We start from the raw sequence: 17,675 nt of genomic DNA, 5'->3' as shown, positions 1-17,675 counted from the left end.
ACTGCTTGTGATCTCTATCAACCCTTTAAGCCTTCCAAGGTCTTGTCCTGTAAGCTATTTTCAATAGGGACCTGCTTCCTCTATTGATTTCAATGTTTAGTCTTTGCACTGATAACTCAAAAGTCACAATTTGCTTCAAGCAATAATGCCCTTATTGATTGTTAATTCTTACCCATACAGTACAATCATACTTCAGATATGAGAGTCAGTACTCACCCTTTGCCCTAATTGCTTGGTTTCCCTGAGGTCCAGGCAGACAGTAGTGATCTGTCCACCTTTTGCTGTGCTACTTCTTAGCTGAACAAGCTATCGCCTTCCTTCATGAACTGTGCTGAAATGGGTCACTGCTTCCCACTGTGCCCATACACATTTTCTGATTGGCCTAGCTTTCCTGATAGTGGCAATCTGTGGTGGTCCATTTTCAGTGATTGTGATAGTCTATGACTGGTCCATTTTGGCACACACTCTGGAACAGAAAGGTCCTAGTATTCATTGGCCACTTCTTTCTGAACCTGTTTACATTCATGGAAACTGGGCTATTCTAGTGGATGTTCAGATACACTTCCTGTTTTTTCCAACTAGTTTGTTTAAAAACTGGGAAAAGAGGGGAGCCTTTTTACCCATCTCTCTGTACTCTCACTAACCCACACACATTGTTTGTTTGAGGGCTCTTGTGGCACACTGATGGAGTTGCTTCCTTTGGACCAGAAGGCCCAGGTTCACCTCCCACCTGCTTCAGAGATATGTCTGAACAGATTGATTGAAACTATTCTTTGTTTTTTTCCAGAGGGAAGATGATTCCAGAAGAGCTGGAGAAAGACATCCAAAAAGCCAAGAAAGAAGTAAGATATTTGATGATCTATCAGAAATTGAGCTAATGCTTGTAAAATGCAAAATGTTTCTTTTTGAACAGGAGATTTGTATACATGGATAATATAACGATCACGGGGCAGGGATTCATTATTCCATGGGCATCAGGTCATTGCAAACATGAAGGGAAATTAAAATTAAATACGGAAGACACCACATTTGTCTGCACTAAAGCTATGGTTTACATCTAGCTAAAAACATCCTTCGTCTGATCATTTTCCCCATGATGCATCCTTCCTCCAATGTCATCCTTTTCCAAGTACGGTCCGTATATCTCCTCCGATCATCCTGTTCAGTGCCCTCCCTCACTCTATTGAACTGCTGCTGGAATACTATCAGCCATTTTTATCCCTTAATTTAAGGAAGTAAGCCATTTCTTTGAGACAGTTAAGCGAAGGTTCACTCGGATGATCCCTGATATGGAAGGTTTGTCTTATGAACAAAGACTATACATGTTGGGGCTCTACGCCCTGGAATTTAGGAGAATGAGAGGTGATCTTCAGGAAAAATATAGAATTATTAAGGGGCTTGACAGGGTAAGTGCTGTGAGGATGTTTCCCCTCATGGGAGAGTCTGGGACTAGAGGTTATGGTCTCGGATTGAAGGAGCACCAATTGAAGGCTGAGATGAGGAGGAATTTCTTTTCTGAGGGTTGTGAATCTTTGGAACTCTTTGCCACAGAGCTTTGGGACCAGAGTACTTGTGTATATTTAAGGCTGAGATAGGTAGGTTTTTGATCAGTAGAGAATCGAGTTATGAGGAAAGGGCAGGAAAGTGAACATGAGGAATGTTGGATCAGCCATAATCATATTGAATGGCTTTGGGGGGTTGATTGGCCTACTCCTGATCCTAGTAGCACTGACAGGGACTACTTGCGGACACAGAGATGGGCTCAAGTGCGTATACTTCAACGCAAGGAGTATCAGAAATAAGGTGGGTGAACTTAAGGCGTGGATCGGTACCTGGGACTACGATGTTGTGGCCATCACGGAAACATGGATAGATGAGGGACAGGAATGGCTATTGGAGGTTCCTGGTTACAGATGTTTCAGTAAGATTAGGGAGGGTGGTAAAAAAGGAGGGGGAGTGGCATTGCTAATTAGAAATGGTATAACGGCTGCAGAAAGGAAGTTTGAGGGGGATCTGCCTCTGGAGGTAGTATGGGCTGAAGTCAGAAATAGGAAAGGTGCAGTCACCTTGTTGGGTGTTTATTATAGGCCCCCCAATAGCAGCAGAGATGTGGAGAAACAGATTGGGAAACAGATTTTGGAAAGGTGCAGAAGCCACAGGGTCGTAGTCATGGGCGACTTCAACTTCCCAAATATTGATTGGAAGCTCTTTAGATCAAGTAGATTGGATGGGGCGGTGTTTGTGCAGTGTGTCCAGGAAGCTTTTCTAACGCAGTATGTAGAGTGTCCAACCAGAAGGGAGGCCATATTGGATTTGGTACTCGGTAATGAACCGGGACAAGTGGTGGGCTTGTTAGTGGGTGAACATTTTGGTGATGGTGACCACAATTCTGTGACTTTCACCTTGGTTATGGAGAGAGGTGCGCACAACAAAGAAGATTTTACAATTGGGGGAAGGGAAATTACGATGCTGTAAGACAGGATTTGAGGAGCATACGTTGGGAGCATAGGCTGTCAGGGAAGGATGTGGTGGAAATGTGGAACTTTTTCAAGGAGCAGATACAACGTGTCCTTGATATGTATGTACCGATCAGGCAGGAAAGAAATGGTCATGTGAGGGAGCCTTGGTTGACGAGGGAGGTTGAATGTCTAGTAAAGAGGAAGAAGGAGGCTTACATAAGGTTGAGGAAACAGGGTTCAGACAGAGCAGTGGAGGGATACAGGATAGCCAGAAGGGACCTGAAGAAAGGGATTAGGAGAGCTAAAAGAGGGCATGAAAAATCCTTGGCGGATAGGATCAAGGATAACCCCAAGGCATTCTATGCGTATGTGAGAAACCTGAGAATGACGAGAACGAGGGTAGGTCCGATCAAGGACAGTAGTGGGAGACTGTGTATTGAGTCGGAAGAGATAGGAGAGGTCTTGAACAAGTACTTCTCTTCAGTATTTACGAACGAGAGGGACCGTATTGTTGAAGAGGAGAGTGTGAAATGGACTGATAAGCTAGAAGAGATACCTGTTAGGAAGGAAGATGTGTTGGACATTTTGAACAACTTGAGGATAGACAAGTGCCCCGGGCCTGACGGGATATATCCTAGGATTATGTGGGAAGCAAGAGAGGAAATTGCAGTACCGTTGGCAATGATCTTCTCGTCTTCACTGGCAACGGGGGTGGTACCAGGGGACTGGAGAGTAGCGAATGTTGTGCCCCTGTTCAAGAAAGGGAATAGGGATAACCCCGGGAATTACAGGCCAGTTAGTCTTACTTCTGTGGTAGGCAAAGTAATGGAAATGTTACTGAGGGATAGGATTTACGAGTATCTGGAAAGACACTGCTTGATTAGGGATAGCCAGCACGGATTTGTGAAGGGTAGGTCTTGCCTTACAAGTCTTATTGAATTCTTCGAGGAGGTGACCAAGCATGTGGATGAGGGTACAGCAGTGGATGTAGTGTACATGGATTTTAGTAAGGCATTTGATAAGGTTCCCCATGGTAGGCTTATGCGGAAAGTCAGGAGGCATGGGATAGAGGGAAATTTGGCCAATTGGATAGAAAACTGGCTAACCGGTCGAAGTCAGAGAGTGGTGGTAGATGGTAAATATTCAGCCTGGAGCCCAGTTACAAGTGGAGTTCCGCAGGGATCAGTTCTGGGTCCTCTGCTGTTTGTAATTTTTATTAATGACTTAGATGAGGGAGTCGAAGGGTGGGTCAGTAAATTTGCAGATGATACGAAGATAGGTGGAGTTGTGGACAGTGAGGAGGGCTGTTGTCGGCTGCAGAGGGACTTAGATATGATGCAGAGCTGGGCTGAGGAGTGGCAGATGGAGTTCAACCCTGCCAAGTGTGAGGTTGTCCATTTTGGAAGAACAAATAAGAATGCGGAATACAGGGTTAATGGTAGGGTTCTTAGTCATGTGGAGGAACAGAGGGATCTTGGGGTCTATGTACATAGATCTTTGAAGGTTGCCACTCAGGTGGATAGAGTTTGTAAGAAGGCCTATGGAGTATTATCGTTCATTAGCAGAGGGATTGAATTCAAGAGTCGTGAAGTGATGTTGCAGCTGTACAGGACTTTGGTTAGGCCACAGTTGGAGTACTGTGTGCAGTTCTGGTCGCCTCACTTTAGGAAAGATGTGGAAGCTTTGGAGAGGGTGCAGAGAAGATTTACCAGGATGTTGCCTGGAATGGAGAGTAGGTCGTGCGAGGATAGGTTGAGAGTTCTCGGCCTTTTCTCGTTGGAACGGCGAAGGATGAGGGGTGACTTGATAGAGGTTTATAAGATGATCAGAGGAATAGATAGAGTAGACAGTCAGAAACTTTTTCCCCGGGTACAACAGAGTGTTACAAGGGGACATAAATTTAAGGTGAAGGGTGGAAGGTATAGGGGAGATGTCAGGGGTGGGTTCTTTACCCAGAGAGTGGTGGGGGCATGGAATGCGCTGCCCGTGGGAGTGGTAGAGTCAGAATCATTGGCGACCTTTAAGCGGCATTTGGATAAGTACATGGATGGGTGCTTAATCTAGGTTAGAAGTTCGGCACAACATCGTGGGCCGAAGGGCCTGTTCTGTGCTGTATTGTTCTATGTTCTATGTTCTATGTTCTATTCCTTGTGGTCTTACAGTGTTATGATCTCAGCACAATCATTCCAGCTGCCCTGCTCCAACCATTCCCTCACCTCAAAGGAATAAATAGCCTAGTCCTGATAATATGCTCCTGTTACAACCATGAAACATCTATGAAAAGGATCGACTAGAATCTTACTCTTCAGCCTTGATCACTGCAAAAGAATTTTGGATCTGTAATGATATGAATGAGCAATTTCTAATGTCTCTATGGGCCAAACATTAAAATTATGGCTATGAGACAGAGGAAGTCTGATTGGCCAGACAGGAAGATTTTGTCCAGTAGCTTTGTTGGTAAAATGTCTGCCATTAAAAAAATCTGAGGGAAAATAAAGAGATGCTTTTGTGCATTAAGTTGTTATGATCTCTAACGTACTATCAGAAAGGTAGTAGAAGCAAATTCAGTGTTATTCAGAATTGAAAAGAATTGTGAAAAAGGAAAAAATAAACACTTTTGGGAATGTGCAGTATAGGTCTATTAAAAAACCTAGCATTGGCATGAGTGAACAATCATTGCTGCACTTAGCTGCACATGAAGAACCAATGTAGTTCAAATGAAATTCATTATACAAAAAGCGCTTCTGAGGCACTGTGAAGAAATTTTGGACCTGACGTTCTGGAAGAGTTCTCCTATAGTTCCCAACACAGTGCTGATGGGGAGCAGTGATATTCCTAGGGAAATGGCAGAGGTTCTTGTGTAACATGGTAACATTTGATCTTTGCTTGTCTACGTCCAGAGTCACAGTGGGAAAGCAATGGAGAACCCTGGTGGAATTTATAGGCCATTTTAAAGCACCATGTAAATGCAAGGCTTTCTTTTCTCTTTGAGTTATCACAGATAACATGTCAAATGAATGTTTTTATTTCTATGTGGTCACTCCACAGGGGGCTTTGCCTTTTATAGTCGTTGCCACTGCAGGAACCACAGTTCTGGGAGCATTTGACCCTTTAAGTGAGATTGCAGACATTTGTGAAGCACATGGGATCTGGTTCCACGTTGATGTGAGTATCCAATGCATTTGCATTGATGTTTAGGAGATCGATAATCATAATATATGTTGTTTCCTTTTTTTTTGCAAGGATGATACAGATGTGCCATTTTCCCTTTTGTTCCTTCTTTTGTATTAAATAATATGTGAGACTTTGGGAAAGAAAGAAAGAAGGAGAAGCTTTTTATGTGAAGTAGATTTCATTGGAGAAGGAACATTGGATTTTTGCAAACATTAAAAGCAGTATTTGTTTTTTAGTTTTTGGAGGTATGAAAAATAAATGATTAATGTTCTTCATCCAAAATGGAGAGAATGACATTTATGGTCCAGCTTTTTCCAACCCTTACGTGCCTATGAAATTGGACTGCATCTCATTCAATTCCTATAAAATGAATTTATGAAGAATTGTAATACCAGCTATTTTCAGTTGCATACTCTTTTATTGTCTGAAAGCCTGACCAGCGTTGAAAATACAATGTCTTATGGTCTACAAGGTACATCTAACTTGGAAAATCTATTGCAGTGAAAATATCTGGAAAATCCATATGTCCTCAAGTGTTAAAATTCTCAACAAAAGGAATCTATTTTAGTAACATTTTATTTAATTAGAATGTATGAGTCACTGGATGGTTTTTTTAACATTAGAATGTGTATGTACTCAGAACTCATGAAAATACAGATTCATGGCAGTGAGAACAAGGTTATAACCTCTTGATCTGTTATAATGTTGTAATGTTATAATGTGCTGTGTATCACTGGTTTTTTCCAGGCATCGTGGGGCGGTGGTGCATTGATATCCAGAAAACATCGTTCTCTTCTGAATGGTATCCACAGGTAAATGCAACTTGGACATTCAGCCAGTACTGAAATTTATAAGTGAACTCTTTAATACATGAGCTGCATGAGTTTTTGAATGCTTTAACTTTTAATCACCCTTCCTCTTCAATCCTCCCACCCCATCCCCTCTCTCTCTCTTTCTCACTCACACTTCCCTCCCCACCCCCCTCCCTCTCTCATACTCTCACACACATTTCAGTTGTAATTCTATGATGGTACACTGCTTTTGTGCTTTTGGAATTGAGGTGACTGGACATTACAAAATCTGATTGGCCCCTTGGATGCAAGATGGCTCAGTGGTTAGCACAGCTGCCTTACAGTGCCAGGGACTCTGGTTCAAATCCATCCTTGGGTGACTGTCTGTGCAGAGTTTGCACATTCTCCCCGTGTCTGCATGGATTCCTCTGGGTGCTCTGGTTTCCTCTGACAGTCTGAAGAAGTGTAGGATAGGTGGATTGGCTATGCTAAATTGTCCATAGTGTTTGGGAATGTAGAGGGAGAAAATGAGGTCTGTGGATGCTGGAGATCAGAGTCGAGAGTGTGTTGCTGAAAAGCACAACAGGTCAGGCAACATCCGAGGAGCAGGAGAATCGACGTTTTGGGCCTTCATTCTTGATGAAGGGCTCCGGCCCGAAACATTGATTCTCCTGCTTCTCGGACACTGCCTGACCTGCTGTGTCTTTCCAGCAGCACACTCTCGACTCTGGGGATGTACAGGCTAGGTGGATTGGCTATGGGAAATGCTGGGTGATGGTGTGGGTCTGGCTGGGATGCTCTTCGAAAGGTTGGAGTGGACTGGATAGGTCAAATGGCCACCTTTCACACTGTAGGGATTTGATTCTATTCTATACAAGATATTAAAAGAGATTTGTGTATATACTTGCTATGTTTTCATTTCAATACATTGTGGAGTATTAGAAATATTTGATGATTTGATAATCTACCTGAGTCTGACTGCTTTCCACTTATTTCTACATTCAAGAGGATTTTGTTGTGGAATGGGCAATGAAGGGGTAGGCTATTGTCAGGAGAATTACACATTATAACAGGTCACTGGATCAATTTCAGGGATGAGAGGCTTTCCCAAAATAAGAGATTGAACTGAATGAGCCTACACTCTCTGGAACTTACAAGAATGAAAGGTGATCTTGTTGAAACATATTCTTTGAAGTATTATTAGCCTTTCTACTCGCTGGAGGGCTCCTGTTCTCAAGTTAAGTGGTTGCCCATTTAAGGCTAAAGTTAAAGTCTTTAGTCCTCTTTAACTTAAAAGGAATGTACATTATCCATTTTTGAGTAAATATATGATTGAGACCGATTGGTTTTCGAACAAGGAAGTAATCAAGAGAACTGAGGACAGAGCAAGAAAGAGGCGTTTGTTAGAATGTCCATCAGAATCTCAGTGAACAGCTGCACAGGTTCAAGGGTCTCTTTTTATCTCATGTGCAGGGTGATTTCTTTAAATCCCATTTTGTTTGTACACAAAATACTCTCTGCATTATTTAGAGAGGCCAGCTCATGTGTGACCTGTGTGGGAACTTCTGGGTTGCTGAGGGGCAATAAACTTTGGGAGAACATTGGCCATACAACCTACCCTGCACCTATTACTCGCTTCGCTCATTCATTCAATACACAGGATGTGAGTGTCATTGCCTGGGTCACCATTATTGCTTATCCCTGGTTGTCCTTCAGAAGGTTGTGGTGAGCTGCCTTCTTCAATCACTGTAGTCTACATGTTGCAGATACACTATTAGGGAGGGCATTGCAGAATTTTGAACCAGTGACATTGAAGCAACAGTGATATATTTCCAAGTGAGGATGGTGAGTGGCATGGAGGGGAACTTGCAGTTGGTGTATTCCCATATATCTGCTGCCTTTGTCTTTCCAGATGGTAGTGGTCATAGGTTTGGAACATGCTGTCTGAGGGTTGTCTTGATGAATTTCTGCAGTACATCTTGAAGTGTTGGTGGTGATGGGACTGCATATTTGCAAATATGGTGCCAGTGAGGCTAACTGCTTTGTCCTGAATGGCATCAATGTTTCCAAGTGTTGCACTTTCTGTGCTGCAATTATTCTATGATTCTACTTTGTGATGCACTTGTTTATTTCCTCTCATCTCTATTAATTTCATTGACCTGCCCTCATCTCTCAATGTTATGTTCCATTGCAACTGTTCCACCTAAACATGACTGGTGAGTTGTTGTATGGCTTTAGGACCTTTTGTGTTATCTACCTTTGACAAAACTCACTTCAAACAAGCCTTTAAGTCCTTATTTCCTACACACTGTCCTGACAACACTGTTTAATAATGAGGTAGCTCCTCCATCTCTTCACAGTGGCACACCATTTTGATTGTTTCACCTATTTGAATGGTATGCTCTGTTTATTTTTCATCTTTAGAGCTGACTCTGTGGCCTGGAATCCACACAAGATGTTAATGGCCGGTATCCAGTGCTGTGCTTTTCTTCTGAAGGACAACACAGTGAGTATTCATTACCACTTCCACACAATCAGACACTGAGGTTGATGGAAAGGACTTGCAACTCAATCTAGCCCAAAGGAAATTTTAATAAGCTGGCACACTCCTCTACTTGTTGAATCCTTTGGGTGAAAGCTTTTGTTTTGCCTACGACTCGTGCAAGGGTTTATGACTGTTCTTATTTATTTCCACATACTTGTGTGGTTATCATTTTAAGGATTTGATTGCTGGGACCCACAGGAATTATAATTCAATTAGTTTTACAAAATGTCAACATTCAGGGTATTCCCACTGGAACCAATCAAGTATACCCTGTATACATGAAGCCAGACAACAGAAAACAACATTGACTTGTTTGTGCACTGGGCCTGGCCTTGTAACAGCCCAGTTCCCTGCAGTTCGGCATTGGTCAAATGGTGTATTCATAATTTAATTCCCAACTGTGGAAAATATTTACAGATAAATTTTGGAAGTTGGACAAGTTACTGATTGCATTTAAACAGTTCAACAAATCACAGAACCTAATCATGGATCACAGTCTTGAATTCTCCTGCTTCAACTACATACCAGTTCTATGAAATATTGGAACGTTTTACTCTAGATTTGCTGACTGTGCATCCTCATATAAGCTGTATACAAGTTCCATTGCACATCGGGCTTTGACAAATCAAGACCTTATTATACACCTCATGTAAATAGAGGTCACCTGTTGTATAATACTTGCTCTTAGTCAGGTATTCAACACTGCATGCTCCAGATACAGTCTTGTTTGGTTATGGTGACCCCCTCAAACTGTTCGAAGTCCACTGATCCTCACTGCTTGTGCTTATGCAGGGACGAAAAGCTATATAATGTAAAATAAATTTAAAAGTAACTTGTCTCGCTGACCATTTTACTGATGGCTTATTACAAAGCCATTTGACTTGCATTTAGTTGATGTCATTTAAGTTCAAGTGGATGGTTGAACCTTTTTTGTAATGAAAGATTGCATATATAATTCAAAATAAGAAGGTGGCTAGGATTCACTCAAATTATATGCATATTATCTGGATTTAAATTGTGATGTTATTACTATAAACATTCACCTTCTTATTTGATAATGGCTGAATGAAATTTTAATCATTAAACCCAATGCCAACTTAACTAAGCAGTGAGGAGAGTGAATTTAGCTAGGCTCTGGGCAAAATCCTAAAAGACTGAAAAACAGCCAAAGTAATACCTTTATATTTGTGAAGAGAAGGAGACAATAGGGCAGTCAGCTTAACATCTGTCATTTGGAAATTGTTGAAGTTGTAAAAAATAAAAGCAGAACGTTTTGGTACCAGAATATAATCAAGTACAGTCAACATGGCTTCATGAATGAGAAATCATGCCTGACAAATTTAATACACTTCTTTGAGGGTGTAATAAGCAGGATAGATAAACATAATTTTTTGGATTACTAAAAGGCATTTAATTAAATATTATACATAAGACTACTAATGTTGGTTGTAGTACGTTAGCATGGATACTGTTTGGTTAACTAATAGAAGACAGAGTTAGGATAAAGGGGTGCTTTTTGAGATGGCAACCTGTAATGAGTGAAGTGCTGGAGGGATCAGTGCTGGAACAACTGCTATTTTCAATATACATTAATGACTTAGATAATAATCTGTGACCAATTTGGGATCCATACCTAAGGAAGGATATGCTGGTCTTTGAGGGGGTCCAAAGGATGTTTACAAGAATGATCCCGAGGATGGAGAGCTTGTTCTATGGGGAACAGTTGAAGGCTCGGGTCTGTGCTCAGTGGAGGGGTGGGGTGGGGGTGGGGGTGGGGGGGGTGGGAGTCTAATTGAAACTTACCGAACACAAAGACGCCTTCCGAGAATAGGAGAGTCTAGAACCTGAAGGTACAACCACAGAGTGAAGGGATGACTCTTTAGAACTGTGGTGAAGAATTTCTTCAACAGAGGCTGGTTAATCTGTGGAACTCATTGCCACACAGGGCTGTCAATGCCAAGTCATTGACTGTATTTAAGAGATAGGTAGGTTCCTGATTGGTAAGGGGATCGAAGATTATGGAGAGAAGGCAGGAGAATGGGGTTGACAAACATGTTATCCATGATTGAATGGTAGAGCATAACTAAATGGGCCAAATGGCCTAATTCTGCTCCTATATCTTATGGTCTTATCGATGAAGAGAATGTGGTGTTGAGGTAGTGTTAAGTGAATGTGCTATCGCCAAATTTGCAGGTGATGCAAAAATAGGTTCGAAGGCAAGTGGTGAGGATGACACAAAAAGAATGCAGAGGTATGAAGACAGATTGTGAGTGGCAAAAACTTGGCACATGAAAATTAATTTAGGAAAGTTTGATGTTATACACTTTGTCAGGAGGAATAGAGAAGCTGAATATTAATTATATGGAGAAACATTTGGAGGAATCTGGGGTTCCTTGTCCATGAATCACAAAAAAGCTAGCATCCAAGTTCAGTAGGTAATAGGAAGGCAAATGGAATTTTGGCTTTTATTTCAAAGGAAATGGAATATAAAAACAAAATTATAAAAATAAAACTGGTGAGACAATAGCTAAAATATGTTGAACAGCTTTGGTTCTCTCATTCCACACACTGGCATTGGAAGAAATCCAGAGAAGATTGACTAGGCTGATGCCAAGTATGGAGGGACTACTTTATGAGGAGAAGCTGAGTAGGTTGCGCCTGTATTCATTGGAATTTAGAAGGACGAAAGAATATCGTATCAAAACATATAAGATCCTTGGGGGACTTGGCAGAGTAGATGTGTAAAAGTTGCTTCCCCTTGTGGGAGACCCTAGGATCAGAGGCACCCATTTAAGACACAGATGAGGAGAAATTTCTTCTGAGAGTAGTAAATCCATAGAATTCTTTCTTCGTAGGGCTGATGAGACTCGGCCATTAAATATATTCAAGGTTGAGATTGACAGATTCCTAATCAGGAAGGATTTACGTCAGAGTTACTTTAGATATATAAAGGGCAAAAGAGAGGCAAAAATGGACATTAGGCTGCTGGGAGAAGACTCTGGAGAGATAGTAGTGAGGAACAAGGAAATGACTGAGGAACTGAATAATTACTTTGCGTCACTCTTCACAGTGGAAGACTCGAGTAATATCTCAAAAGTTCAAGAGAGTGAGGGGGCAGAGCTGAGTATGGTGGCCATTAGCAAGGAGAAGGTGCTAGAAAACCTGAATGGCCTGAAGGTGGATAAATAACCTGGACTTGATGGACTACACCCCAGAATTCTAAGTGAGATAGCTGAAGAGATAGTGGAGGCATTGGTGGTGATCTTTCAGGAAACATTAGAATCAGGGAGGATCCCAGAGGACTGGAAAATCACTAATGTGACACCCCTGTTCAAAAAGAGAGTAAGGCAAATGACGGAAAATCACAGATCAATTAGCCTAATCTTTGTTGTGGATAAGATCCTGGAATCCATTGTGAAGGATGAGACTTCTGAATACTTGGACGTGTATGGTAAAATAGGGCAAAGTCAGCATGGGTTCATCAAGGGGAGGTCATGCCTGACAAATCTGCGAGAATTATTTGAGGAAGTAACAAGTAGGTTAGACCAAGGAGAGCCAATGGATGTTACCTACCTGGACTTCAAGAAGGCCTTTGACAAGGTACTGCACAGGCTACTGAGAAACGTAAGGGCCATGGTGTTAGAAGCAAGGTGTTAGTGTGGATAGAAGCTTGGCTGTCTGGCAGAAAGCAGAGAGTGGGGTTAAAACTGTCCTTCTCAGGATGGCAGCCAGTGACTTGTAGTGTTCGCAAAGCTCAGTGTTGGGACCACAACTTTTCACTTTATATATTAATGATCTAGATGAAGGAACTGAGGGCTTTCTGGCTAAGTTTGGAGACAATACAAAGATAGGTAGAGGGACAGGTTGCATCAAAGAGATAGGTTAGGAGAGTGGGCAAAGAAGTGGCAGAGTGCAACATGGGAAAAATGTAAGATCATCCACTTTGGTAGGAAGAATAGAGGCATGGATTATTTTCTAAATGGGGAGAAAATTCAGAAACCTGAAGTGCAAAGAGACTTGGGAGTTCTAGTCTAGGATTCCCTCAAGATGAACTTGCAGGTTGAGTCAGTAGTTAGGAAGGCAAATGCAATGATGACATTTATTTTGAGATGACTTGAATATTAAAGCAGGGATGTACATCTGAGGCTCTATGAGGCTCTGGTCAGACCACATTTGGAGTATTATGTGCAGTTTTGGGCTCCATATCTCAGGAAGGATGTACTGGCTCTGGAGCATGTTCAGAGGTGGTTCATGAGAATGGTCCCAGGAATGAAAAGCTGAACGTATGAGGAATGTTTGAGGCCTCTGGGTCTATACATGATGGAGTTTAGAAGGATGAAGTGAGATCTAATTGAAACACATGAAACACTGAATGGCCTGGTGTGGGGAAGATATTTCCATTGCTAGGAGAGACTAGGACCTGAGGGCACAGCCTTAGAGTAAAGTAAACCTTTTAGAACAGAGATAACGAGAAACTTCTTCAGCCCAAGATCGGTGAATCTGTGGAATTCATTGCCACGGAAGGCTGTGGAGGCCATGTCATTGAATATATTTGAGACTGAGATAGGTTCTTGAGTATTAAGAGGATCAAGGGTTATGGGGAGAAAGTGGGAGAAAAGGGTCGAGAAACTTATCAGCCATGATTGAATGGCATAGCAGACTCACTGGACAGAATGGCCTAACAAATGCTCCTAGGTTTTATGGTCTTTTGGACTTCAGAATTATGGGGGTAAGGCAGTAAAGTGAAGTTGAGGATTATCAGATTAGCCATTATCTCATTGAACAGCGGAGCAGACTTGATGGACTGAAGAATTCACTTCTTCTCCAACATCTTATTGTCCTATGGTTTTCCTTGATCAACTTTAATTTCTTGTAATGAAGGACAAAAATAGTAAAGTTCTAAAAGCACCTAATTCATTAAAGTAACATTAACCCATTAACAGAAGTGCTGTTTATGTACATCAATTGTTCCATTAAATGAGGAATGCTCATCTTGAAACTCAGGGCTAGTTTTCCATTTTCTTAACCCTTTATCTACCTTAAACAATTTATGATGCAGAACATGCTGGATGCAGATCGCAGCTCTGCTTATTCTGACCAACATTTCCCTAACTGCAATCTCGGATGAACAATCCCTCCTGTCCTTGTGTAACATATTCATTTCCACACCAGTAATCATTATCCTTTGCAACTTCTTATCATTTAAGAGCAGGTTTGTGTTTCGAACTTAACACCTACTAGAGTTTTCTACTTATTCCTTTGAAAAGCCTCAGCAGCCAGTCTGCCTTTGGTTAAACTATAGCTGTACGTTTCCGGGAAATGCTTGTTATTTTACAGAGCTGTCTCATCTTCAAATCCAGGAACTGGAACCAAGACCAAGAAGCTGTCAATTTCAGTTACAAGTAAACTCTTCTACTAATTGAACATTCATCATTTACATTTGTCACAGTGCTATGAATTTGTGCTTTAAGAATTGAAGACTGCACTTCAAAAATAATTATCAGGATAATGAATCTAAATGAGTTTGGGATGGATGGAATGAAACAATGGAAGTGATTGCAGGTGTCAGCAACATTTTCAATAGTTAACCTCTCATTGAAAATAAGAGTAGAATTAAAAGTCCAAGTGCTTAAAGAATAAATTAGCATCACAACACATTTCTGTTGAGTATCACACTCAACCCTATTTGCTAATTTACTGGAGCTATTATTCTGCAGATTTTCAAGCCACTTGCCCTTGAAAGACTATAAGAGCCAACTCTTTTGGGAAGAATGTAAGGGCTGTCATAATGAACTTTATATCATCAGTTACATTCTTATTCACTGTACATTTCGAAGTATGGACCTAATACTCTTTTTTTTGTTAAATGGGCTGGGGAATCGCTTTCAACAGTTTGAGTCATAGTCAAAGAGTTATAGAGATGTACAGCATGAAACATACCCATCAGTCCAACTCGTCCATGCTGACCAGATATCCCAACCCAATCCAATCCCACCTGCCAGCGCATTGATAAATATATGGTGTCTTATTAACATCCCGCCATAATGGAAATTCCACAGGCCTATTGCGAGGGATATCCATCATAGTGGTCATTTCTTCCCTGTGACGGAAATCCAAAGAGTGTAGCCAACTTCGCCAATTTATTATCTGCAATATAGTTACTCATGCCAACTCCTTTCTGATTCCAGAGCAATTTGATAGACTATTGCTCCAGATCCAGTGTTCTGATTGACTATTGATCTCAATGAATCATCCTGTGCTATTCCACAGAGGACCATAGTGATATTCTCAAAATTAAAGAATCCAGAAGAGCATACAGGAATATTGCTTTGGGATTAAAACATAGTCCAGTCAAATTGCTGTCCTCATGTACAGCCAATTAGTATATGGTTAGACATTAGATTAGATTAGATTAGATTAGATTAGATTACTTACAGTGTGGAAACAGGCCCTTCGGCCCAACAAGTCCACACCGCCCCGCCGAAGCGTAACCCACCCATACCCCTACATCTACATCTACCCCTTACCTAACACTATGGGCAATTTAGCATGGCCAATTCACCTGACTTGCACATCTTTGGACTGCTGTTTTTAATTTAGTCTTTCATGTCCTGATTACTACCATTCAATAGGTTTCGGCAACTTGCTTGAAACAGTTGCTTGAAAGGTACAAAATTGTTTTGATGAAAGTTGTGTGGATGAACTGGTATTTCTCGAGAGTTTTTTGAAGGCAACTTCTGATTTTTGAGGGCTACCTTTTGGTTTTCAGGGACTCTATTATGTGATATAGTCAGGTTGTAACTTTATCTTCTCTAGTTATGTGAAACTTCTCTTTTAAGGTTTGCATCTTTAGAGAGATAACACAAAAGATTCCGTGTATTATTAAATTGTTTAACTTGGAATTTATAAATAAGATGTTCTTGTTAATTATTACAAATATATTTTCCCATACTTAATTTCCAAAATGAAAATTCTAACTAACTGCCACAAAGTAACTTATTGGGAATGTGTCTCATCTTTGCAGTTCCTTTTAAAAATGGGTTACAATAATTTTTATTCTTTGGCAACATTTTGAGTTTGTCCCGCCCATTTCATTTTTCTCCCTTCTGTTTACAGTGAGTGCTGACAAACATGGCAGGATACTGCCTTCCAAAGCTCCCACTGTGCAACCGGAAATTCCCATTTTTTTTCTCCAATCTAATGCATCTTCTTGCATGATAATCTGTGCTTTAATAAGATATAGATTGGAACACCTTACTGCACAAGCACCCTAGTCACGTTAAAGACACCTGCCACTTTGTAGATGTGGTTAACTCACTAACTGTACTCTCCCCACTCCTGATGGCATACATTTTAGAATTAGAATGGGAACAAGATTTTATTGTCGTGTGTGTTCCTGTACAGTGAGAAGTGTACAAAGTCACTATTCTCTGGTGGCATCTTGGTTACAAAATCAGGACTTAATAAAAATAGAAAAATTTTATAAAAAGCACCAAAAAGTAAGAAGGTATCCAGATCTTAAAGTCTAAAGTCTTACCTTATGATGAATTATCAACATGCAGTGGGAACAAATGGCAAAAATAGTTCTAAAGATGAAAGTGTCATTTTCTAAAGCTCTGAACTTGAAATAAATCAAATATATCTGAACCGTAGAAGATTGAACATATGAATGGGCATTTCGGCCCATGATGTTGTACTAAACATGATACCAAATTAAACTAATCTCTTCTGCCTGCCTTTGGTCCATATCCCTTCATGCCTTGCATATTGCACGTGCTTATCTAAAAGTCTCTTAAATGCCCCTAACATATTTGCCTCCAGAACCACTCCTGACAGTGCATTCCACACTCTTACCATTCTGTGTTTAAAAAAAACTTGCCCATCACATATTCTTTGAATATTCTCCCTGTCACCTTAAATGCATGCCCTCCAGTATTAAACATTTCAACTCTGGGAAAAAGATTCTGACCATCAACCCTATCTATGCATCCCACAATTTTATAGACTTCTCTCAAGTCTTCCCTCAGCCCCTGTTGCTCCAGAGGAAACAGTTTGACTTTTTCTAGCTTCTCCTTATGGTTCATACACTCTAATCCAGGCAGCATCCTGGTTAACCACTTTATTTGATCTGATCTATCAAATTTAATATTTAAATGCGATTAGGTTTAAAACTGGAATTGTATCCACCAGTAAATACTGGCAGAATGATCAACAGTAATGTCGATGAAATTCCACCACACTTCGCTAGCAATATACCAGATAGATGATAAATTGGCTAGGATTCAGTCTAACCCCAAATTGACCAGGTGGTCTTTTGAGGAAATATCCTTTATCTATCCTTTACAAAGGCATTCGAGGAAAGCATTCCAACAGTCAAAAACACTGAGGCAGAGGAGATTTTGGGTATCTCTTCATCCTGACTTTCTGATTTCTTCAGTTGGAAATTCCAGTTGTACATAATGTAACTGAAGACTTGCAGACTAAGCACCATTTGGTGAAACTTGAGAGAAGTTGTGGCAAAGGTAAAGATGAGGATTATTCGTCAAGCCATATAGCAAATAGCTAAAATAGAGGAATGTCATTTTTTTCTATTGCATTTTGCAATGGACATTGAGAGTACACTAATATGGAAACAGACAGAGGTATGCTGGCTGTCCAAAAATTATAGCATCTTATGACAGTCAGAGGACCAAACTGCCTGTGCCA

At 40.9% G+C, this 17,675-nt stretch overlaps 1 protein-coding gene across 1 annotated transcript in view; it reads left to right on the top strand.

Annotated features, from left to right (window-relative positions):
* Positions 1-17,675, top strand: part of LOC140464977 (acidic amino acid decarboxylase GADL1-like) — a 123,105-nt gene that overhangs the window by 72,008 nt on the left and 33,422 nt on the right. The window contains exons 8-11 of the mRNA XM_072560687.1: positions 788-842; positions 5,508-5,624; positions 6,381-6,445; positions 8,849-8,930. Of these exons, the coding sequence (XP_072416788.1) occupies positions 788-842; positions 5,508-5,624; positions 6,381-6,445; positions 8,849-8,930 (319 nt within the window). The remainder of the gene's footprint in view (positions 1-787; positions 843-5,507; positions 5,625-6,380; positions 6,446-8,848; positions 8,931-17,675) is intronic.

This window comes from Chiloscyllium punctatum, chromosome 41 (assembly GCF_047496795.1).
Source record: "Chiloscyllium punctatum isolate Juve2018m chromosome 41, sChiPun1.3, whole genome shotgun sequence".
Classification (NCBI taxonomy): Eukaryota; Metazoa; Chordata; class Chondrichthyes; order Orectolobiformes; family Hemiscylliidae; genus Chiloscyllium; species Chiloscyllium punctatum.
This window is presented reverse-complemented; position numbering and strand designations above follow the sequence as displayed.